Source organism: Equus przewalskii, chromosome 12 (genome assembly GCF_037783145.1).
Source record: "Equus przewalskii isolate Varuska chromosome 12, EquPr2, whole genome shotgun sequence".
NCBI lineage: Eukaryota > Metazoa > Chordata > Mammalia > Perissodactyla > Equidae > Equus > Equus przewalskii.
Genome location: NC_091842.1, coordinates 40,909,533 through 40,933,175, shown reverse-complemented (window position 1 = coordinate 40,933,175; position 23,643 = coordinate 40,909,533). Strand labels below are relative to the sequence as shown.

Genomic DNA, 23,643 nt, shown 5'->3' with positions numbered 1-23,643 from the left:
TATAAAAGTTATGTTTGGCCAGCCCTGGTGGCCTAGTGGTTAAGTTCAGCACACTCTACTTCGGCGGCCCAGGTTCGGTTCCCAGGCATGGACCTACAACACTCTGTTAGCAGCCATGCTGTGCTCGCAGCCCACATACTAAAAAATAGAGGATGATTGGCACAGATGTTAGCTCAGGGTGAATCTTCCTCAGAAAAAAAAAAAGTTCTGTTTACACTATACTGTGGTCGATTAAGTGTACAGTAGCATTCTGTCTAAAAAATGTGCATACTTTAATCCAAAAAATATTTTATTGCTAAAAAAATGCTACCCATCCTCTGAGGCTTCAGTGAGTCGTACTTTTTTTTTACTGGTGGAGGATCTTGTACAAAACGCAGTGTCTGCGAAGGTCAATGAAACGAGGCCTGCCTACATAGAAAAACAAGCAAAGGAAAATAGTAAGACAGCCGTCAATGAGAGAAGAAACGTAACCATAGTACACTACTTGGCTCAACAGAGAACAATACATGATCACAATGCTGTTAACACTGACTAGGGATTTAGCCAAAAATTATGACCAAGTTATATTAGGAGGTTGGAGAGATGAGAAGTGGGGTGATTGGGGTGCAAGAGAGTCAAAGCTTCATCTACATCAGTAGGAAGCCATTTGACGCTGCCTAAAACAGGTACATTAAGGAAATAGTCATTGATAATCTAAGTCAGTGGTTCTCAGTCAAGGGTGATTTTGCCCCCAAGCAGATGTTTTCGGTTGTCATAGCTGGGTGGGCATGTTCTGGGCATCTACTGGTGCATTAGTTTCCCATTGCTGCTGTAGCAAATTACCACAAACTTAATGGCTTAAAACAACACGCATTTCTTAACTTACAGTTCAGGGATTCAGAAGTTCAAAATGGGTCTCAGTGGGCTAAAAATCAAGGTTTAGCTGGGCTGCATTCCTTCTGGAGGCTCCAGGGAAGGACCCATTTCTTTGCCTTTGCCAGCTTCTAGAGGCTGCCTGCCTTCCGTGGCTCGTGGCCCCTTCCTCCATCTATAAGGTACATCACTGTTTCCAACCTCTATTTCCATTGTCACCGGTCCTTCTCTGACTCTGCCTCCCTCCTCCACACTTAAGAATATTTGTGATTACATTGGGTCCACCTGGATAATTCAGGCTGCTCTGTTTATATTAAGGTCAGCTGATTAGCATCCCTAATTTCATCAGGGGGCAATGGGAGCCCCCTGCGGAGGTGAAACCTTTTCTATCTTGGTCTGGGGAATGGGCACACAGGTGAATGCATATGTAACAGATGTAATTGTTAAGATGTGCACACTTTACTCAAAGTATGTTATACCGCCTTAAAACAGACCACCAATTTTTAGAAAAGCAGTGAAATTTATGATTTTAAGATTGGGGGTAGATACTAGGAGGAACAGCTCAAGGTGTCAGCAGCAGTTGCCTGTCAAAAGCATGACTAGGGTGTGACGGAGTGAGGAATGACAGTTTTATTTTCCCTTATTCTAGCACTTAATTTATAATTTATGTTCCCTTGATAAAAATTAACAACTAAAAAAAAAGAAAAACAGGGAGATGTGTTCATTCACTGCTTCCTTAGGACAGAGTTCCTGTTGGGAGCCAGGCTCTGTGCCTGGCAGCCGGGGGGGGGGGGGGGGTCCGCCATGAAGACGAAGCAGACATGGTCCCAGCCCATGGACAGCTTGGTTCCATGTCGGGCAAGGTGGTATGCAAATAGCCCAAAGCCCTAACCAGTTGGCTTCTAGGAGGGGCTGTGGATGAAAGAAGTGAGCCCAGGAGAGGAGAGTCCATTCTCATGGGCAAGTGAGATTTTCACCTCTGCCCACCACACAGCGTTGGCTCCAGACCCTGGCGGAGGGCGGGTGCGCACAGGCGGTCGTCACTGGGCCCCCGGGTTCAGGGCTAGGCGGGGCACAGAGCCCTTCTCCTCTGCACCCCAAATTGGGAGCCCCCAGGGACTATCAAGCTATTCTGTACTCTGCTCCCCTAACTCAGCCCAGGGTTCCTCCCAGCCTGCCTTCTGCACAGCTTCACCTGACAGGCACCCCAACTGCGGCCTTTATCCTCTGCCTGCACCCTGACACTTTCACTCCCATGGTCCACAGCATAAAGAAGCCAGACGGTGGCTGGTATTTAACCTTCAGATGCTGAATGCATCACTGTGCAGGGCATTTTTTGCTTTGCTCAGCATTGCGTTTTCGAGATTTATCCACACTGCCACTTGTAGCTCTCTTCAATTTCCTAACTGCCACAGAGAGCTCCACTACAGCAGACCGCAGTTGATCAGTTCTTGTATTGATGACATTCTCCCCACAGAAGCTCCTTGGGCCACTTCCAGGGGCTCCCTAGACCCTCCCCCTGCCCTGGACCAGGCTGCAGTCCCTCCGGGTTCCAGGAGTGTCTGTGTTCCCTTAGCAGGGAGTGGGCAGCAGCGCCAGGGGACCCCGGCAGCTGGCGTCGTGACTTGCTGCCTGCCCACCACACACTCCAGGCAGCTCTTGAGGCCAAGGGGCCCCGAGGGAGCATGGCAAGGCCGGCGGGGGAGGCAGCTTTCCACGTGGCCCCCTGGTCCCTGCGGTCCTCCAGGCCCCTCCAGGCCCCTGCAGGCATGCAGGCAGCTCCCTCTGCACCTGCTACCCGCCCCCCCAGTCCCTGCCGTCACCCCTCCATCAAAGTGTTTTCACTGATAGTTTAGGGGGCTGGTCAGCCTCTGGGAGAGCAACAGCAATAGAGGGCAGCCACAATGATTTATTGAGTGCCTACTGTGTACCAGGCACAGTGCCAAGACCCACGCCTGGATTATTAATACAGCAAGCTGATGGGGTGGCAACTATTATTATGCTGTTTACAAATGAGGACACTGAGGCAGGAGAGGTCAAGGCATGTACCCTCCCCACAGAGCCACCCCATTGAGCACGGGGCACTGGGCTCCGAGGCCGGCTTCTCACCGGTTCTGCGGGGCCTTTGAGGGGAAGGCTGGGGCTGCTCCTAAACCTCACTAGGGGAGTGCCAGAACCTATGGGGCCCTCAGGCCTCAGGAGCAGGGGCCATCCTCTGCATCCCCAACTCCTCTGTTCCCCTTTCAACACAGAGTCCTGGGAGGAAGGGCAGACCCAGACTGCATTCCCCCCACCCCTAGAATCGCCCATTCCTTTTGGCTGAAGAGACAGGCAGAGGGCCATGGGAGGTTTGCAGGGAGAACTGCAGCTGAGGTCCCCAAACTGGGACTCTCCGGCTGGGGGAGGTTAGACACCCCCCTCCCCACTGCCAACCCCACAGGTCATCTGGGACAAGTCAATTTTCCCCACGCCTTTGTTTCCTCATTGGTAAATGGAATCAATAATTGTCCCACCTTTGGCATTGTTTGGGAGTCAAAATAAGATTTCAGGATCCCTGGTGTCTGAGATCTAGAAGATGCCCCATGCGTGGTGTGGTTGCTGAGAGGTGGGGTGAGGTTCAATTATTTTGAGGGCTGAATCCTCCCTGGGCTGAGACTCAGGCAAGAATGGGTCAGACCCTATCCTCTGGAAGGGGGTTGTTAAAGCTAGACAATCACAGAGGAATACTCTAGGGGATTATTCAGACAAGGGCCATTTAAGTGGGATCTTGAAGGATGAGTAGGAGCTCTCCAGGTTGAGAAGGAAGGAAAGGACATTCCAGGCACAGAAGCACAGAAGAGGGTATAATCATGGATTGTTGGGTAAGCCTCCCAAACTGAGGCTGGCCAGAGAAAGTCGTCTTAAGGGGACCACAACCAGACAGGAGACTGGAGGTCATCAGGGCCTTATGCTGCCCAGGCCAGGGCTAGGGGTATGAGGAGGGGCTGACTCTTTATTCTGGAAGCCTTGGGGAACCACTAACCACCTCAGGGAGGGCTTGATGTGGCTAAACTTGTGGTTGCAAGCATCCGGCCTGTCGCAGCTGGGAAGGGAGTTGGTGGGGAGAAGCTAGCAGTGGGAGAGGATAGAAGTGTGGGGACAGATTTGAGAGCTGTGTTAGCTGACAGCTAAGGGACAGCCCTCAGGGGAGGAGATACACACAGGGGTCTGGAACGGTGCAGAGGACCCCCACCCATCAGCTCTCCTGCTTTACCCCACCGTGGCTCTGCCAGCCTCCCTGTCTTTGCTCTGCTGGTGCTCCCCCTGCAAGAGCTCTGGCTAAGGGGAAATCTCCCCAGCCCTCGCAGTCCCTCTCCCGGGGGTCGGGGGCGGAGCAGCCTGAGAAGAGAGGAGCAGGGGCGCCCCCAGTGGAGCGTCAAGATGAGTTCCAGTGCTCTGGTAACCCACCTCCCTGACCCAGGAGCCTGGGCTCCACTTCTCTCTCCATCCCTCCCCCATCCTTGGGGAGCCCAGCCGGTACCGCGGGGGCGAGCAGGGGCGGAGCCACCGAGCAGTTATAGTTGGACCTTCCAGGGGACCGATTCCTCGCCTGCAGCCTCCTGCGCTCCGACTCCCCGACGCCCCGATTCCGCCACGAGCCAGACCCAGTCGAGCCAACTCCTGGCCCGCCCCGCCGGGCGGCCGTCAACGTGAGCACCCTGGCGCGGGGCTCGGGGGTACGGGGCCCATGGCGGGGAGCCCCTGCAAGCCGACCGCTGTTCGCATTGCTGCTGCTTCTGCTGCTGCTGCCGCTGCCCACCGGCGCCTGGTACAAGCACGTGGCGAGTCCCCGCTACCACACGGTGGGCCGCGCCGCGGGCCTGCTCATGGGGCTGCGCAGTTCGCCCTACACGTGGCGCCGTGCGCTGCGCGCCCCTGTCGGACCTCTTGCCTGGGACACCCTCGGCCTGGGCGCGTCTCCCCAGGGGCCGTCTGCTAGAGACACCCTCTCCCCGACGCCCGCCGTCCGAGACGCTCTCCTGTTTCCCTCCGGGGTTCAGGCATTGTGGGAGGCGCGACGCAGGAGCTCCTGCGCAGGGCTCCCCGTCAGTGCGCCCCGGAGCCCGCGCCGGAACCGGAGCCGCGACTGGGCGCCGATTTCTGGACCTCAGCGGAGCGGGCCAGGTACGTGGGGAGAGGAAGGGGGCCGGGAACGCAGCGGGCGAGGGGATCCCGGGAGATCTGAGCTCGGAAGGTAAGTCTGCGTGCCCGTGGGGCACCCGGCCACCTTTTCATCCTCACTCCGCGCCGAGAAAGGCTTTCCCGGAGCAGCCTCTACCCTTCCTCATTGTTTCCTCATTGGGAAACATTCCTGGGGGCGGGAGTAGAGGGCCCACAGCCCTTTCCCCACGGTCCTGTTCTGTTCTTTCTAGAGCCTTCGGAGAGCCTCCCGCACAGCCATGGTCTGCACAGCGAACTGCCTTCGCCGGCCCCCACCTCGCCGCAGGGCCGTCATGAGCACAGCCTCTGCCCGCGGCGCCCCCGCGCCTGACCCAGGTGCGGTCCCTTCGGCCTCCAGGGCGCGCAGCTCCTGCCATGCCAGGCTGTCTGGTCAATAAAACCCGCCTGGTTCCTGCGCCCCCGCGTGCGACACTTTTCCTCCAGGATGTGTACTTTGCCATCTAGCTTCGGGGCACAAACAGCCGCGCCTACGCCCTGGCAAATGTCAGGAGCCCTCGCGCTGGCCAGGAAACGCTCCCCCAGCGGCCCCCTCCTCCCAACCTATCGCTTTACCCCGCCCGGTACCCCGCCACTCTGTGCGCTGCCGAGATTTGTATGTCCTTTCCCGGCAGAAGGTGGGAAAGAGGCACACCAGGGCTTCTGCCTTCTCTGCCAGTGCTGCCTCTCCTATTCCGGGGTGGGGTCGTCAGACCAGGTCTCAGGGGCCCCTAAGAGGGGAGGGGCCTCCCATGGGGCAAGGGGCAAGTCAGCTGTGGATCCTGCGGCCATCCACCAACGTGTGCAGGAGGAGGAAAGCCGTGGCTCTACCCTATCTGTGGAACTGGAGCTGGGATCCCAGCCTCCCAGGAGCCCCACAGTGCGCCCCCTCACTGTGCCTCCGGGCCAGGCTAAAGAGAATATCCTCCCCACGGGGGTGGGACCTCAAGACCTGGCAGCCTACCTAGCATTCCCCCCATCTCCCAGCATTCATTTCAAACCTGGATCTCCTTGGAATCCCTCAGCCAAAGGCTTCCAAGGAGGAAGGAGGACCCGCCCCCCCCCCCCCCCCCCCGGCCCCGGCCCCTTTCTTCAGGGCCCTGCTCTCCTCCTAGGGAGGAAGGGCCCCCACTTCTTACCCCTCTTCATTTCCAGTTATTGACTCCAGCCCCCAATGTAAATGTACTCTGCCATCTTGAATAACAGGGACCTCCCTCCACCTGGGCCCCCTTCCAGCTCCCCTGTCACAAGTGTCTGGGCCCTACCACCCTCCTGCTATCTCTTCAACGTGGGTTCTGACTCCCACAGCTGTCCTGGACCTTGAAGCTCCTGGTCACTGTGCCCTGATGCTGTCTACCCTTGGAGCCCTCCTTGGCCATGTGGCAGGGTCTCCTCTTGGGGGCACCCAGCAAAGAATGGAGGAGGGGCGGTCCAATGTCTGTCTACACAGCTGGCTTTGGGATGCCCATGTGGAACCAGCTCCCACAATCCCCACCTTGGCCTCTGGAAGCCCCCACTTCTCCTCACTGGCGATTCCTTCTCCTCTCCAAGAGAGTGCATCCTTCTCTCCATGTGGTCCCGTAATCTGGGTGATCTTTTTTACTCTACTGACCCCTGAATTTATTTACCCTGATCCCACCTAGTTTTTTTCCCCCCAGCATCTGCACTGGGGGAAGGGGTGGTCACAAACCCCTCACGGCAACCCATTCTCCTCCCTTCGAGCCCACTCCTGCTCCTTCTCCTCACTGAACTTGGCCTTTCAAAACATGAGTGTCCTGGGCCTGGCCCAGTGGCAGAGCAGTTAAGTTCGTGTGCTCTGCTCTGGAGGCCCATGGTTTGCTGGTTTGGATCCTACGTGTGAACCTATGCAGGTGTCCCACATACAAAATAAAGGAAGATGGGCACAGATATTAGGTCAGGGCCAATCTTCCTCAGCAAAGAGAGGAGGATTGGCAGGGGATGTTAGCTCAGGGCTAATCTTCCTCAAAAAAGACCCCCCCCAAAACATGGGTGTCCTGACTTTGTCACTCCCAGTATACAACGCCTCAAGGGCTCCCCCCTGCTGACGGGATGAAATCTATGCTCTGGGGCAGGGCCACAGGGACAGGGGGCCCAGTCCCCTAGTCTCGTTGCTCCCTCCCTTTCCCTGAACAGCCTGCAGGAACTATGGGCAGATTCCAGAACAGCCCTGTGGTCCACCCTGAAGGAGGACTCCAGGGCCCCAGGTTGGGTTAAATGTCCCTCCTCGCTGCCCCAGCCCTGTGCCTCCCCTGGCCAAGGTACACGGATCTGTTTCCATGGATCTCAGCGGATGTTTCCCCAGTGCTCTCCAGCACTTGGCGCCAAGTGGCCCGCAAACGTTTGGTCTCAGGTGCGGGGATACTTGGCGAGGGGCTAGGTTTCACGTTGCCTGGAGGTACCCCAGTCTAGATAGGTTAGTGCCAGGTCCAAGGTGAGGGAGCAGAGCCGATTAGGGGCTCGGCAGAGGCCCGTCTTCTCTGCCTACCACCTTCTTGGCACTCCTACGCCCCTGCAGTGCAAGCAGCCCGAGGGCACCGGCCTCACCCCAATCATCGCCCGGCCCAGCAGAGCTCAGCCGCGTCGGAGCCAGAGAGGCGGGGCCTGGGGAGCCCCTCGGACGATGCCATCCCACCCAGAGCCGGCAGGTGGCGCTGCGCGGCTGCCCTTTCCGGCTACAGTCGCCGCTCCCCGCCTCCGGCGGTGGGCGGGGCTAGGGGCGGGTCATGGGCGGGGCCGTGGGGATGGGCGGGGCAGACCCGGGGGTCCCTGGGCCCGGCTCCTGCACCTCTTGGCTCTTTGGTCTTCGCGTTCTCCTCTCTTCCTCTGGTCTCTGGGTCTCTTGTTCTCATTTCTTCCCGTCGCTTTAGTCCCGCCTGCTCCGATTTCGCTCTCTGAAGAGAGGCCTGGTGTAGTCTGAGGGAGGAGGCCGTTAGCGAGGCCTGGCCATCCCGTGGGGCCATTAACGCACATTAGGGAAGAGGTGCCGGCCTGGGAAGCTCTGGGGCGTCAGACTAATGGCTCCACCCCCGAGCCCGGCCCCCAGCCATTCCTCTGGCTGTGACCAGGCCTCTGTCTACCACCAAACCCCAGTGTCCCGGCCAGGCTCCGCCCCACAGCTGGGGCGTCGGAGCAGGGAGGTAGGTTCAAGGTCAGAGGAAAACCCCCTCCCCACAACGGGAGCACTAGGGCAAGCCCCATCTCCGGTGGACCCTCCCACAGCCCCAGGGACAGCCCCGGGGAGAGAAGCACTGAAAAGTCCACTCTCCCTTTGTCGCAAGGCCTGCCTGCGCAGCAAGGTGGCAGGAGACGGATGAGGGTGTGGGGGGTGGTGATCCCCCTGACCTCTAATCACCTCCGACCTGACCTCCGTATGCTGGCTCCTGGCCTCACTGGTCAGCTCCCTAGCCCAGTCCCCAGCGATCCTGAACAGCCTACAGCCCCCAACACCTTTCTGCCCACACTCTGGGCCTTTGCCCTTTTCTCTGCTCCTCTCGCAGCCATCACAGCGCCCCATGCCTAAGGCCGAGGCCAGACAAAGAGGAGGGGGGAGTGGGGGGGGGTGGGAGGAGGAGTTTGCCCAGGAGAGCCACTGGGCCTCCTTTCCTCACCTCTGTTACTCCAGGCCCTCCATAGCCACCCAGTTCCCTCCCTCTCATTCCTGCCCCCCCTTTGGAACAGTGACCTGCAGCTCTTCCCTGGCTGCCCATTATTTATTCTGTTGCTGTCACCTACTTCCTTTGCTACCCCCTCTTGTTACTCTGTGATGTTGCCTTTGTTACTCTGTTACCTTCCGTGGTACTTCCTCAGCTCCTTTTCTGTTTGGGGGCCTCCTTTGTTATTCTGGGATGCAGTGTTCCTGGCCACTAGCTGTGACCACATGTCCCTCGCACCGCTCCTTCCAGTGGTGTTCTGTTCCTATCCATGTTCACATACAGGCTGAGTCCTGGGCTGCAGAAAGCAGTGGGGGCCCAAGGCTGATGAGCGTCTGTCCTACGGAGTGGGGAGCAGGTCTCCAAGCCTCCCGACCCAGGGAACCAGGGGCCCCCAGCCTGGGGGTCTCCCATCCCTCGACTCTGGTGTGGCCCTGAAGCTACAGCTTGGCATGTCCTAGGTGGTTCTAGTTGCTATGGGGTGACCCCACTTACAGTGCTATATGGTGCGACTGCATTGCCCACACCCATCCTCACAGCCTCCAGTGGCACCAGCACCAAGTTGCGTCCAGGGAGGCCAGTCACAGGCCAGACACGCAGCCTCTGGACAGGCAAACAGACAGACGGAGGTGGCCAGCCAGGCTGGAGTCTTTGGCAGCATCGGCCAGGAACTCAGAGGTGGGGGTGGGGGAGCAGCCATGCAGCTTCAGCCTAAGTAGCTTTTAGGGGCAGCAGCTAGGGTGTGGACACCCAAGGGGCTGCGGCCCAGGAAGCCGTCCAGAGGCGGGCCCTGTGCTTGGCCGGGGCTGGGAGCCCAGGCTGAGGGCGCCGGAGAGGGGAGAAGGAGCAGCAAGCATTCTGCCTGAGCTGAGCCTGCTTCTGCCCTCATGGGGAACTGTCTGGGCTGGCTGTACCTGCCCCCCTGCGGGGACCAGGTATGTGGGGTGGGGGGCAGGGCTGGGGAGGGGCAGGCTGAGGGTGAACCTGCTGCTCAACTCTCTTCCTGTGTCTGAGGCTGAGAAAGAGCTCTATGGTGAAGAGCGTGGACTTGGAATCTCACAGCCCTGGGCCCAGGAGGAGCTGGGGAACCTTGCCTGGGTGTCTTTCCTCGCCTCAGTCTTCTGATCTGTAAAATGTCCTGAGCCCCCTATGTTGTTCCAGGTAAAATGTACTCAGAGAGGCGCAACAAAGCATAAATGATTCTCCATTGTGATTGTTATTGTCCAGTTGGGGGAAGGGGGCAGTCATGCTGGGGTCGGGGTAGAGGCCAGGGGAAGGGGAGGGTAGAGGGAAGGTGGGGCTAGGGCAGGGGAGGGGAGATCCGAAGGGGCCTGAGAGCTCAGAGGCCAGTCCTCAGCACGTTTCATCCCAGGTCAGGAGGAGGGTAGCAAAGACCCTCTTGTCCCAGCCAGACAAGTGCATTTCCTCCCCCGACTCTTTGCAGTCACAGACCAGGCCTGGGATGGAACGGGGGGTACAGTGAGGGGCCTTGGCAAAGGGAAGGGATGTGGGGGGATGTTTAATGGATGTCTGCATCACAGATAGGCACAAACACTGCTGAGCGAGCTGGGGAGTCACCCAGTCACTGGCCTCCAGGATAGAGGGGAGGGCTGCTGCCATGTCACTTTCAAATCCCCCTTTTGCCACCTGGACGGTCCTGGGACTCTGCGCTAGGCCAGGGCAGCTCTGGGCACAGGAGGGATCCAGATACAGGGACAGCTGGCTAGCGGTGGTGAAGGGGCTTCCCAGGAGGGTTGGCAGAGCTGTGACCTTTGTTCTTACCCTCTGGCCCCTGTGTGGGGTCCCTCTACCTGAGGACCCTTCTCCACACCCTCTCCCACCTCAAGAGCTGCCTCCTTGCTAGTGCCACGCATACAGTAGGTGCTCAATAAAAGTTCCTAGACTAGGAGGCAAAGGTGCTGGCGCCAAGGAGGCTGCCCAGTGTAGGGGCGAGACAGAGGGTTCTGGTGATTCGGGATCCCCTGGCCCTGCAGACCCCGCTCCCCGCGCGCTGCCCTGGGCTGGCGGGGCGCCGAAGCAAGGACACGGCCGCTTGGGCCCTGGGCGGAGGGGGCGGCCGGGCGGAGGGGGCGGGGAAGGGGCGGGCGCGGGGGCGGCGCCGCAGCCGGAGCCCGAGCCGGAGCCCGAGGCGACTGGAGCCGAGCGGGAGCCGCCGAGGCCGCCGCCGGGTCCCCAGCGCCACCGCCGCCGCGCCGTCCCCGAGCCCCTGCCTGCCGGCGGCGGGCGTGAGCGCCGTGGCCAGCCCGTGGCCGGCGGGTGGGCAGCCGGCGCCATGGCCGCGCCGGAGCCGCTGCGGCCGCGCCTGTGCCGCCTGGTGCGCGGCGAGCACGGCTACGGCTTCCACCTGCACGGCGAGAAGGGCCGCCGCGGGCAGTTCATCCGGCGCGTGGAGCCCGGCTCCCCAGCCGAGGCGGCCGCGCTGCGCGCCGGAGACCGCCTGGTCGAGGTCAACGGCGTCAACGTGGAGGGCGAGACGCACCACCAGGTGGGTGCCCGCGCCCCGCCCGCCGCCCTCCGGGCCCCTCCCCGGGGAGCGCGCCCTGTGCCGCGCGCGCGGGGGGCGCCAAGGACCACCTGGCTCGGCACCGCCTGAGCCCGGGCCTCCAGCTCCCTGCGCGGGGGCCAGGACCGGGTTGCACAAGGGCCTGCGTGGGCTCCCCGGGGGAGGTGGGGGACGTGGCCACGGAGGCAGCGGCCGCCGTCCTCCTTCCTAGCCTCCTCCCCCAGGAAGCTCAGTCCTGCACCGCGGAGGCGGGAGGGATCCTGGCAGGGAGGGCCCCGCACTGCGGCTCTTGGGCCCTTGGCCCTCGCTCTTTAGTCCTGTTTTGGCCTCCCTGTACAATGTGTGGAGGTGTAGGGCACCTTGTGGGGTCTCCACGCAAGTGGGTGCCCTGGATGCTTTTCTATGAGTGTGTACATATGTGCGTGTGTACACACACAATGTATGTGAGTGTGCAGGTGCCTCTGGGGATCACCCATGTGTGCACACATCTGCCTGTGTGTACTGGGGGGGGTGGTGTCACAGTAAGGGCACACCTGTATGAGCCTGTATCAGTGAGTTTGTGTGTGTGTGCACTGGACTATGTGGGTGAATATATAGGTCTGCACCCCTAGCTGTGTGTGTGTGGATAGATCCTCATGCCTGGACTTGTGTGTGAGAGCAGGGCTCTGTGTGTGTGTCGGATTGTGCGTGTGTCAACATACAGGTCTGCATGCCTGGATGTGTGTGTGAGCTGGGCTGTGTGTGTGTGTGTCTGCCCACCTGGCTGTGTGTAGTCGTTAGTGTGTCTTGGCAGGCTGGTGTCCTAGTGTGTGCCCTGGCTGATGGTGTCTGGGTCCCGATAGGAGTCGCTACTGGTGGCAGCACATTGCTTTCCATGGTGGCTGCCGGCCCTGCCAGGCTCTCTGGCTGCAGACCCTGCCTCCTGCAGCTGGAGATTGAAGGCCAGAGGGAGGGCAGGTTTGGACCCCTGGAGGGGGTCCATCTCCACTGGCCAGGGACTCACCTGGCTTGGGTCCAGCCTCCTTTCACCTGTTCTTAGGGTCCTCTGTGTCCTCCCAGAACTATGAGTTTGTGACCCGTCTGCATGGCCAGCCCTGAGGCCTAGAGAAGAGTAAACTGGTTCTTGGCTGGGCTGGGAGCTAAGCTTCTTTTCTACCCCTGGGGCCCTTCTCTATCCATCTGTCTGTAGTCCTTCTGTCTTCCACCCAGAGTGTCAACTGGATAAAACTGTTTGCTGAAGGAGGGTAGGGGTCAGGGCCAGAAGACTTGGCCTGACAGGCCACGGGGAGGGGCTGGTAGAGCTGGCACCTGGCCTCTGTGTAGCAGTCACTGTCATCCTTGCCCCAGGAGCGCCTGCTTATTCCAGGCCTCCGGGTGCTGGTCTCCGAGAACTTCACACACAGGACCATGTGGGACCCTCCCACTGCCCCAGGAAGGAGGAGGTGCAGTTATGGCTCCCATTTTACAGTTGAGGAAACTGATGCTTGGAGATATTGGGTGACTTGTCTGGGTCCCACAGTCAGGATGCAGCAGGGTGCTGGGGTCTTCCTGCAGCTCTCTGGGTCCCGGGGAGAGAGGAAGGACAGAGGAGGGGCAGGGGTGGGTAGGGGGAAGATGGGCCTGGTTCAGACCCTCCCATCTGAGGATGACTTCTGCCAAGCAGCTGATGGGGGCCCCATCTGCCCTCCCCCAGGCCTTGGAGTGTGGGTGTTGCCTTTGCTACCCCAAAGCCCAGTGGGCACTGCCCCTTCTCCCTGCAGGGCGCACAGTGGCATGTGTGCTCCACGGCCCCCACACGTACCTGCAGAGACACACAGATGGCCATAATGCCACACTTGTCCTACAGGTGGACCTGTCCCTCCCCACCCTGCCTGCTGGGTCTGAATCCTGCTTACTGGCTTGTGTGTAGGTGCTCACGTAGGTGCCTTGCCACAGGAACCCAGGTCTTATCATGGCCTGGGGGCAAACAGAAGGCCTAGAGGCAGGGGTTTAGGCTTCTGTGCTCCACCACTGACAAGGACAGAAATGGGCACAGACACTCAGACTGGGACCCAGGGAGACACCTCTCTCCCTCAAACCCAGACCAAGAGAGACCCTGAAACACATGAATGTATGCCTGTGCGCAGGTGCGTGCGCGCGTGCACACACACGCACACTGAAAACCTGAAGCTCAGCCGTGCACCATCTTTCTCACTTCCAGACCACTGCCTCCCCCAGCTTCCTGGTCCCTCCTGGAGAAGACCCTTGGCTGAGGCGATGACCCTGCAGCCCTGGCAGGCTGGGCCCAAGTGTCAGGGGCCCCGGAAGAGGAGGGAGGGAGGGAGCGGCTGGAGCCTGGGGGTGGGGGGTGGAGCCAGCGGGCCTCTCGGTCCAGCCGCCCACCTCTGGTAGGCCAGCCGCCTGCCCGCCAGCCCGGGCCAGCCCTGGGTGGTGCCACTGTCCATATGCTGCCCAGGGTGCTGGCCGCTGACTGCTCTTGCCACCTGCCTGCCCCAGGTGGTGCAGAGGATCAAGGCTGTGGAGGGGCAGACTCGGCTGCTGGTGGTGGACAAGGAGACGGACGAGGAGCTCCACCGGCGACAGCTGACCTGCACCGAGGAGATGGCCCAGCGAGGGCTTCCGCCTGCCCACGACCCCTGGGAGCCAAAGCCAGACTGGGCACGTGCAGGCAGCCTCGGCTCTGAGGCTGGCCAGAAGGTATGGCGGGCTCTGCCCACAGGGACCACCATGGTTGCTCCTAGAACCACCATCTCGGCCTTTTGACAGCAGTCTGTGCTTCTGCTCAGCCCCGGAAGTCTCTGTCTCCATCCCTTCTGCTTCTCGGGGGGCACCTTCTCTGCCCCTGATGACTACCCTCTTGGCTAGTTCGGGCCACTCTTTCTGCCTTCAGCTTTCAGCCTGTGTCCTAAGCCAGGTGGGGTCCAGGGCAGCCTGGCCCTGGTTCCTGGCCTGCTTCCGCAGGATGGAAGCCATCGGAGCCACCTGGCCTGGGGAAGGTCCCTGTGACAAACCACCTCCCCGGCCTAGGGGCTAACGAAGTTGGGGAGGGGCTGCTGGGACATCCTGTGCTGAGTGTGCCCAGGTCTGTGCCTGGTCAGGTGTCTGTCTGTCTTTGGCTCTGTCCCTGTGTCTGTCTGAGGTGCTTGCTTGTGCTATGAAGGTCTTGGAGGAGGCTGGCCCTCCTCTGCGGGCAGTTAGTGGTTGGGGGCAGCCCAGGAGACTCAAAGCTGGGTCCTCAGAGTGGGGTCTACAGGGGTTGGGGTACCTCCCCCTTCTGCCTGCCCCGCCTCCAGGCCAGAAGAGCTGGAAAAGCGTGTGTGGGGGCTGCTGTTCCACCTCCTTCTAGGGAGCAGGACCTAGGGGTGGCCCTACCTGGGCAGCACCTGGAGGCCGGGAGGAGGGGCCAAGGCTGCTTGCTCTCTGCCTTCCTGGAAGCCCCATGTTAATGTCTCTCATGTCCTCACTCCCTTTTTTTTCCCTTTTAAAGAAAAACCCTGGGATTCAAGCCCAGGGTTCTGCAGATCTCACTTTGAGGACCACTGGCCTAAGGCTAGTAGAGGCAGGAAAGCTAAAGTTTCCGGGTGTACAGGGGACCCAGACATTTGCCATATCCCTTTCCTGAATGTCTCCCGTGTGAGCTGGCCGTGCCTGTGAGCCCGACCCTGAGGGGCCTGTCCTGGGGGGAGACGGTGTTCCAGGTGGGAGTAGCCTGGGCACGGGCCTGCGTGGAAACCCATGGGCCGCTTTTTGTTCTTGGTGGCTGGAGGGCAGAGGACCGCGGGGGTGGGCAGGGCCATGGTGCCAAGCCCTGGAGTCTGCCCTTTGCCCCGGGGCCGCAAAGGCCAGAGCAGGGGGTGTTAGGGTCAGATTTGTGATTTCAGGGTGGCCCTGGGATGGTGCGCTGCCTGGGCCCCCTCCCCGGCCTGAGGGCTGAAGTCTCCCTCCTTCCTGGGCGGCTTGCCCCTGGAGGAAGCGCCCCTCCCCCTACACGTTCGTCCATTGATTTAGACACAAATGGCTGAGTTCACCTTCCTGCGGAAAAATCCACCCTCAGGCCTTATCTGGAGGGTGGGGTGGCCGAGGCACCTTGTCCTTGGGTGGGACCTTCCCCCTCAGCTATTTCAGGCTCTGGGGGCTGCAGGAAGCCCTAGGAGGGGGCTTCCTCTGGGCATATTTTTAGAGGAACAAAGTGGGGCCGAACTAGCTAGTTCCTCTGTGGTTGGGGCTGGCCTGGGACAAGGACCCCAGAAAGTCCGGGGAGGGGCCCGGGGGACAGGGTCTCCCCTCCCCCTCCTCGCCAGAGACCCGATGTTTAATTGGCTGAGCTCAGAGCATGGGAAGGAGGAGCTGGGCCTGGCTGACCAGGCTCAGCTCCCGCCCCCCGCAGAGGGTGATGCTTACAGGTAGTAATGTATGTGCTGTAATGGGACGGGAGAACCAGGGTGGGAAGTGTGAGGCTGGCTTTGGTGCAGGATGAAGGGACCCATCCCTGGTGCCCTGTGGAGGGCAAAGGTCAAAGTGGGAGTCAGGGCCCTGTGGGCCACTCAGGTCCCCTCAGCCTCATTTTCCTCCTGTCCTGGGGGACAGGGATGGGGGAGGTGGGGCAGGGGAAGACACTGATGTGGCCACCCCTCCCTTTGGGGGCTGTCAAGGCCTCATCAGTGGTGACTCAGCCCTGGGCCAGACCCGGCTGGGGGTGGCTGCAGCTGCAGTGCAGCTGATCCTGACAGTGACAAGAGGGGGTGGCCCCTAAACGGAGATGGGGCAGCTAGCAGTGCCAGGGCCATGGGGGCAGTAATGGACCCAGCCCGTGCCCCCACCACAGTTTGGGAGACCCTTAGGGGCTGAGAATGAGAGAGGTGACAGAGTCCTGCAGGGGGTGACCACCTGGTAGAGGACCCAGTGCCTACAAGAGGGTTCTGGGGCTCCCTGGCTCCTGCCCCCCTCTGCTCCCAGTGATCCATAGCAGGATTGTCTTCAGTTCTGGGGTGGGGTCCCCTCCCATGCCTCTCTGTCTCCCAGCCCCGGGAGCAGGTCCTGGGACCAGGGCAGGGCCTCCTGGCAGCTTCCTTCCTTCCTTTCTTAGGACGGAAACTCAGCCGCTGGGGGGCTCCGGGCTGGAGCCTGAGCAGGGGAGGGGGACTTAGCCACCACCCTGTTCCCCAAAGTGACTCAGCCCTAAATCCCCACCCATCCCTGGGGAGCCTGGGCCACAGTGGGAGGTGGATAAATGGGGTGGCAGCCTGGGCTGGCCGGAGAACTCAGGCCACTCCAGCTGGACACTCGCTGCCTGCCACTTCTGTCCCACCTCCCATGGCCCGCTCTGGGAATGCCACGTCAGCTGCCCCGGCCCCAGGAGCCTCTTCACGGAGACCATCACGGGGGCTTGTGCAGGTCAGGTGGGGTGGGGGCAGGGTGGGTGGTGAGGACCCCAGGAGCTGGCTTAGCCTGTGTCCCCTAGGGTCAGGAGAAGGGACTCTGGGGACCCTGGTGTGAGTAGGCCAGACCCTGAGCAACAATGGGGGCCTTTTTCTGCCAGGGTGCCAAGGATGGTGAGTCACCATCTGGGGAGGCACAGCCTGGCTCCCGGGGTACCCCCATGCCAGCCTCTTTGTCTGGTTACAGGCATGGCTGGGAGACCAGGGTTTGTCTGGCTCTGGGGCTGCCCAGCTGGGAGCCCATAGGAGCCCAAGGGCCTGGCTGGGAGGCAGCAGGAAGTGCTCTGAGCCAGGGCAGGGAGCAAGGAATGTAAGCAATGTGCTGGGCCGGGCCTGCACCCCCTCCCACCCACTGCTCGCCTGCTCTCTCGGCCTCCCCACTGGGCCACCCTACTAGGTCACCAGCCTTGGCCCTCACCTGAACTCGAGGGTCTAGTGCCGAGATTGGAGCTCCTTGGATCCTGATCGTAATGAGGGATTCAGGCTAGACGTTAGGAGAAACCTCTTGGCTGATGTGGTGGGAGATGGCCGTGCTGAGTTGAGGCAGGAGGATGGCCAGTATGGTCCCAGACCCGGATGTGACTTCAGCCTGGCCTCATGGCCCCGGATGCCCCTCCAAATCCTGCTTCCCATTTGGGGATCTTGAGAGGCCCCACCCTGGAGGCCACTGTGGAGGGCGTGGGAAGAGGCTGCCGGGTCTGGTGCCATGGGGTTGTCCTTTTGCATATGTGGGTCACTGTGTGTGTCCGTGTAGCGTGTCTGTGAGTGTGTTTGGATGTCTGGTCTCTGTGATCACGTGATGTGCCTGTGCCACCTGGGCCCATGTCCACATGCCAGGCGTGGTCATGTCACACTTCTGCATTCCAGGCACAGCCTGCCTGCCTCGGGGCCTGTGCTCTGGCAGCCTGTACCTGAGAGCACCTCTGTGGGGAGGTGTGGGCCGGCCATAAAGCTGCATACCTGTACCTCCAGGTGTGTCAAGGAGCGGGGGTGGTCTATGCAGTGGGACTCTGGAGAACTTGGGGGTCTCACACCCCTCAGTTTGGCCCACGTTGCCTGGCTGAGCCCTGAGGGACCAGCAGACTCCCAAGGAGCAGCAACCCTGTCCCTGGAATTCCTGAGGTCATGTGGCCAGATGGTGGTCTGCAGCAGGGGTTCTCAGGGGTTCTGGGCAGGCTTTGGGGGTCAGGAAAGTGGTCCTGGAGAAGGGGTGCAGGCTGGACAGGAGGAGGGTGTTCCCGACAGGTGGGAAGGCCCAGAGCCCAGGGCAAGGCACCTGCCCTGTGGGGAAAGACACACTTGGTCCCACAGCTGGGCAGCCCCTGCCCGGCAGGCCAGAGCATGCAGTCAGATTTGGGGTTTGGGATGGGGTCACAGGCCTGGGGGCTGCAGGGGGACAGGTGCCTGAGGCCTGGAGACCTTCCCTGAGGGCGTAGGGCCCCTCCCTCAGTGCCACCCCAAGCCCCAGCCTGGCGCAGGGTCCCTCGGATACATGCAGGGAGGTGGAGGGTGAGGGAAGGGCCTCAGTGAGCACCCCCACCCCGAACTCTCACCTGCACGCGCACTTGAGCCCCGAGCGTCCCAAGAAACCTGAGCTGCTGCCCGCCCGCTCACTCCGGCCACCCGCCATATTTAATTGAGCACCAGCAGCCACTGGCCCCTCAGCACCGTGGTCACTGCCCCAGGTCCCAGCTGGTGAGGGTCCTGGGGTTTGGCCCAGAGCCCTACTGCAGGATGCCAGAGGTAAAGCCAGGCAGGGCCCTGGGGTGTCGATGGGGGGATGCTCACGGCACTGTGGGCCTTCCGGGTCCCACCAGGGGTGTGGGAGGGCAGGCCCTACCCTCGGTCCTCTCCCTCGGCCCCAGCCCCAGCCGGTGTGTCCCTGTGTCTCTGGGCCCTGTGGGGGTGGAGGCGGCTCCAGCTTGCTCTGGAATGTGAAAGCAAACACAGCCGCACTGCCACCAGGCCTGCGGAGGCCACTAGGGGAGAAAACAAAACTGCTGGGGCCGAGGACGCTTCCATCCCCACATTCAGAGAGGGAGGCCCGGGGAGCGGGGGTCACAGGCAGAGCCCGCAGGGACAGCCAGCCCGGGACCCCACGATAAGTGGCAGCTCATCTTGCCTGGCCTCTCCCAGGACCCTGGTCTGTGCTCAGTGTTGTCCTTAAGCCAGCTGATTCTCCCAACACCCTGTAAGGCCCCATCAGAAGTCATTTTTGGGTTTGGAAACAGCCTTTGCCCAAGATCCCACAGCTGGAGCTTGGTCGCAGCTGGAGCTCGGTCACAGGCAGCATAATGGGGCCCCTGGGGCAAGAGCACATGGTGTTTGTTTCTGAGACCTGGGGCCGCTGCCAGACAGGCGTGATGCTGAGTGTGGGGTTGGGGCTCACACTGCCCACCTCCACTGCTGTGCTCGTACACCTGGGGCCTGAGGCCTCAGGCTGGTGTCACAGCCTCTGGGGGTGGGAGATCAGAGCTGGAGCCTGACCCTGAGTCCCTTGTGGCTGCAGGATGTCAATGGGCCACCGAGGGAGCTGCGCCCTCGGCTCTGCCACCTGAGAAAGGGCCCCCAAGGCTATGGGTTCAACCTGCACAGTGACAAATCCCGGCCCGGACAGTACATCCGTTCTGTGGACCCAGGCTCACCTGCTGCCCACTCTGGCCTCCTCGCCCAGGACCGACTCATTGAGGTACCTGTCACCAAGGCTTCAGGGAGCTGAGTGTTCTGTGTGTGTCTGTCTCTGTCCCTGTGTGTGTCTGTCACCCTGTCCCCTCTGTGTCTTTGTGCCTAACCCTGTGTGTCCCCATCCCGTGTGTCTGTGTCTCGTCCCCTGTAGGTCTTTGTCTCTGTCCTCTGTGTCTGTGCCCCTGTCCATGTGTGGCTGTGCCCCTATTCCCTGTGTGTCCGTGTCCCTGTCCCTTGAGTCTGTCTGTCCCCTGTGTGTGTGTCTGGGCCCCTGTCCTCTGTATGTTTGTGTTCCTGTTCCCTATGTGTCTGTGTTCTTGTCCCCTCTGTGTCTATGTCCCTGTCCTCATGTATCTTTGTCCCTGTCCCGTGTGTCTGTAGCCCTGTTCCCCGTGTGTCTGTGTTCTTGTTCCCTGTGTCTGTGTCCCTGTCCCCTGTGTCTGTGCCCCTGTCCTGTGTCTGTATCCTTGTTCCCCATGTGTCTTTCTTGTCCCCTGTGTGTCTGTGTCCCTGTCCCCATGTCTTTGTACCTGTCCCCTGTGTGTCTGTGTCCCTGTCCGCTGTGTCTGTGCCCCTGTCCCGTGTGTCTGTGCCCCTGTCCCCTGTGTGTCTGTGCCCCGTCCCCTGTGTGTGTCTTTGTCCCTGTCCCCTGTGTGTCTGTGCCCCATCTCCTGTGTGTCTGTATTCCTGTTCCCCACGTGTCTGTGTTCTTGTCCCCCGTGTATCTGTGTCCCTGTCCCCGGTGTGTGTGCGCCCCTGTCCCATGTGTGTGTCTGTGCCCCTGTTCCCTGTATGTGCCTGGGCCCCTGTCCCATGTATGTGTCTGGGCCCCTGTCCCGTGTGTCTGTATCCCTGTTCCCCATGTGTCTGTGTTCTTGTCCCCGTGTGTCTTGTCCCATGTGTGTGTCTGTGCCCTGTTCCCTGTCCCATATTTGTGTCCCTGTCCCCATGTGTCTGGGCCCGTGTCTGTGTACCCTGTGTGTCCGTGTTCCTGTCCCCATGTGTGTCTGTATTCTTGTTCCCTGTGTGTTGTTCCTGTCCCCATTTGTCTGTGTCCCTGTCCCCTGTCCCCATGTGTCTATGTCCTTGTCTCTGTGCCCTGTCTGTGTATGTGTCTGGGCTCCAGGTCCTCTCTGGGAGGAGGGAGATGCTGGGAACTTGAGCTGGCCATCCTTTTGCTGCCGCGGCTGGTGACAACGCTGATGAATATTTGATGCCACGCCTGGCTGGGGGGCTGGTGGGGTGTGCCCTCAGGCAGTGCTGACCTCATGCTACTTGTGGTAGGTGAATGGACAGAATGTGGAGGGGCTGCGCCATGCAGAGGTGGTCGCCAGCATCAAGGCGCGGGAGGACGAGGCCCGGCTGCTGGTGGTAGACCCTGACACAGATGAGTACTTCAAGCGACTGCGGGTCACACCCACCGAGGAGCATGTGGAAGGTGGGCCACTGCCCTGCGGGCCTGGGGCTGGGGTGGAGGGTAGGGGGCTGGGCAGTCACTGACACAGTGTCCCCACAGGTCCACTGCCATCACCAGTCACCAATGGGACCAGCCCTGCCCAGGTGAGAGGGTGGGAATGGACAGGGTGGGCCCAGGAGACCATAGAGGCTCCTTTGGGGGTCCCAGGACTGACAGAGCCCCACTGAGATCTTGTCCTTGTGTGGGCACAGTTGTGAGACTCAATCTGGCCCAGTTGCTCCCAGCTTTAATGCCCCTCTGGACCCTGTCCTGCGTCAGCCACACTGCAGCCCCACAGGGCTGCTGGCCTCCCTGTTCCCTCTGCCTGGCTACCTGGAGCAGTCCTCAGTCTCTCCTCAGGAAGCTGTCCCTGGCTTTGCCCCAGGTGATGCTCCTGTGGGTGATTCATACATCAAAACTGGCCAGGGCCGGGCCACCTGTCTGCTCACTGCTGGGTGTCCCGTGTCCTGCCCAGGATGGGCCTGGAGCCTAGTGGAGGCTTGGTGCCCACTGCTGAGTGGAGGAATAAATGCTGCTCCATTGGGGTGTGTGTGTGTGTGTGTGTGTGCGCGCGCGCGCGTGCGTGCGTGCATGCACGTGTGTGTGTGTGTACTGGTGGCTCCTGGGCAGGACCCCTGAAGCCTTGCCCTTGGTTTCCCAGCTCAATGGTGGCTCAACATGTTCATCCCGAAGCGATCTGCCTGGCTTAGACAAGGACACTGAGGTAGCGAGTGCCCACCCACCTCCACTGCTGTGCTCACACACTGCGGGGCCAGAGGCCTTGGGGGTGGGTGTTTGTGGAGCTATCAGCCTGGGCAGTGGGGCCACCGCCTCCAGGAAGCCCTCCTGGGCCTGCTGCCCCAGCCCCACCAGGTGGCCTCTGGTATGAGCTCCCTGGGAAGGGTTACCTCTCTGGGGGCTTGAGTCCAGGGCTCACTCTGGCCATCTGCCCGCCCCTAGGATGGCAGCACCTGGAAGCGCGATCCCTTTCAGGAGAGTGGCCTCCACCTGAGCCCTACAGCGGCCGAGGCCAAGGAGAAGGCAAGAGCCACCCGGGTCAACAAGCGGGCGCCCCAGATGGACTGGAACCGGAAGCGCGAGATCTTCAGCAACTTCTGAGCCCCTCCCTGCCTGTTTGCCGGGCCCAGGCCTCCTCCCCGCATGGACCTCGGGCCTTGCTCCACGGGCCCGGCCCAGAGCTTCCCAAGCCTCAGTGGACTGGAGGGGGTGCCTTCCTCACGCCCAGAGGGTGTGGTGGTCCCACCACCACCCAGGAACCAACCCGTGTCCCAGTGAGCCCCCCTCCTGTCCCCTTCCTGCTGGGTGCTGGGGGAGTGTGGCAGCAAGATCCTGGAGAAGGAGCCCCTGAGATGTGAGAGAGACAAGGAAGAGAAGGAGAGGGAGACGGAGAGAGGGAGACGGGGTGGAAGGGAGAGGGAGGAGCGGCAGTGGTGACCGCAGGGCCGGCTGCTCTGCCTGGGCCTGCTGACTTAAAGGAATTTGTGTTTTTGCTTTTTTTCCAAAAAGAGCTCCAGCTCCACACATGTTTCCACTTAATCCAGAGCCCCCGCCCCCGCCAGGACGCACTCTCTAAATAATTGCAATAAAACAAACCTTTCTCCACAAACCGGTTCCTTTCCACCCCCTCAGCAGCAGTCATCCCGTGAGTCCCAAGGACTTCCAGGGACAGAGGCGGGGATGGGGGCGGGCGCTCCAGAGTGTGCTTGTAGGGGCCAGATGTGGTTGCAGGAGCTGCCCCTCTGCCTCATCCTTGCCTTTCCTGGCATGGGTGGTCACTAGGCCAGGCCCAGAGGGGTCTGGGGTCCAGGGCCTGAGGATGAAGGCCACGTGGCCCCCAAGAGGGCATCCTCTGGACAGGCCCCTTGTCCCTGTGCGGCAGCCCCCAGGCCTGGGGAGTGTGGCTGTGTGAGAGCCTAACCTATCAGGAGGGACCCCAGGCTTCTGGGCTCAGCCCATGCCTAGAACTCTACCCTCAGGAGACCCCACTGACTGCCTTTCCTCCCTGCCCTGAACCCAACCGACACTGCTGTCTGCCCTGTAAGCCATAGCGCATGCGCGCCCTCGGAATAAACAGGCCTTCCTCGCACCCTTGGCTGCCTCTGTCCTTCCTGAGCCCTTAGTTGGGGGCTGGGGGACCGTGGGCCGGGCAGGAAGGCAGCAGCCCGGGCAGCTGCTGAATCTCTACCGCTGGAAATGGGGCTCATTCCTAAGCTTCCCCTCCCCCAATCCATATGCCTGGCATCCAAGCCCAGACCCCTCTCAGCTCCTGCTCCCTCCTCCCTTCCCTCTCCCCTCCCCAGCCCACTTGGGACCCCTGTATCTTGGAGCCCTGCCCTTTTCTTGCCCTCTCTGGCACACTGTGGGGCCCTTGCCTACCTCCTTTGCCTGGTGAGACCCAGGCCCCCTGCCAACACCTCGCCAGAGATGGCTTCTGAGCCCCTGGCACCCCATGGGCTACCCTCTGCCTAGGTGCAGCCCCCAGCAGGTATATGCAGGTCAGGCCACGTGCTGTGGTGTTGGGCCTGGGCCTACTGGTGTTCCTTTGAAGGCCAGGTGGCTCTGTAAACACGGCGGGGCGGGGGGGGGGCCTCCTGGCAGAGGCGGCGCTCTCACGGTGCACAAGTTCAGGAGAGGAGGGGTGTTTCCGGGTCCCCAGCCAGCTGTCAAGGAGGGAGGAGGCTCAGGCCTCCGGCGTCCCCAGCGGGCTTCCCAGCAGCTGGCTACAGCTGGCTCCCACGATCCATCTCCTCGTTCCCGGACTCCTGCACACACACCCCCGCCCCCAGTATACAGCCCAGA

General features: G+C 61.1%; 2 protein-coding genes and 1 long non-coding RNA gene across 9 annotated transcripts; 2 read left to right on the top strand and 1 right to left on the bottom strand.

The window, feature by feature from the left end:
* Positions 1–271: 271 nt before the first annotated feature.
* Positions 272–17,263, bottom strand: LOC103566789 (uncharacterized). The gene is made up of 4 exons (XR_011524947.1): positions 17,101–17,263; positions 8,858–9,018; positions 7,856–7,983; positions 272–408 (listed from the first exon to the last, which is right to left on the bottom strand). It is a non-coding gene; the product is annotated as an uncharacterized lncRNA (long non-coding RNA).
* NPW (neuropeptide W) lies at positions 4,273–5,469 on the top strand. The gene is made up of 3 exons (XM_070568926.1): positions 4,273–4,290; positions 4,413–5,016; positions 5,265–5,469. The coding sequence occupies exons 1-3, from the start codon at positions 4,273–4,275 to the stop codon at positions 5,381–5,383; spliced, it is 741 nt and encodes a 246-aa protein (XP_070425027.1). The 3' UTR covers positions 5,384–5,469.
* NHERF2 (NHERF family PDZ scaffold protein 2) lies at positions 9,012–22,930 on the top strand. 7 transcript variants are annotated; one of them, XM_070568789.1, is made up of 7 exons: positions 9,012–9,655; positions 13,741–13,941; positions 19,192–19,371; positions 20,652–20,805; positions 20,884–20,927; positions 21,485–21,550; positions 21,784–22,930. In XM_070568789.1, exons 1-7 carry the CDS (start codon positions 9,608–9,610, stop codon positions 21,940–21,942), a joined length of 852 nt encoding a protein of 283 aa, XP_070424890.1. In that variant the 5' UTR covers positions 9,012–9,607; the 3' UTR covers positions 21,943–22,930. The 7 variants fall into 7 exon arrangements, with proteins under 7 accessions (XP_070424890.1, XP_070424891.1, XP_070424892.1 ...); XM_070568790.1 differs by having other exon boundaries at positions 9,517–9,655; positions 21,485–21,547; XM_070568791.1 differs by lacking the exon at positions 9,012–9,655 and adding an exon at positions 10,853–11,226.
* Positions 22,931–23,643: the final 713 nt, after the last annotated feature.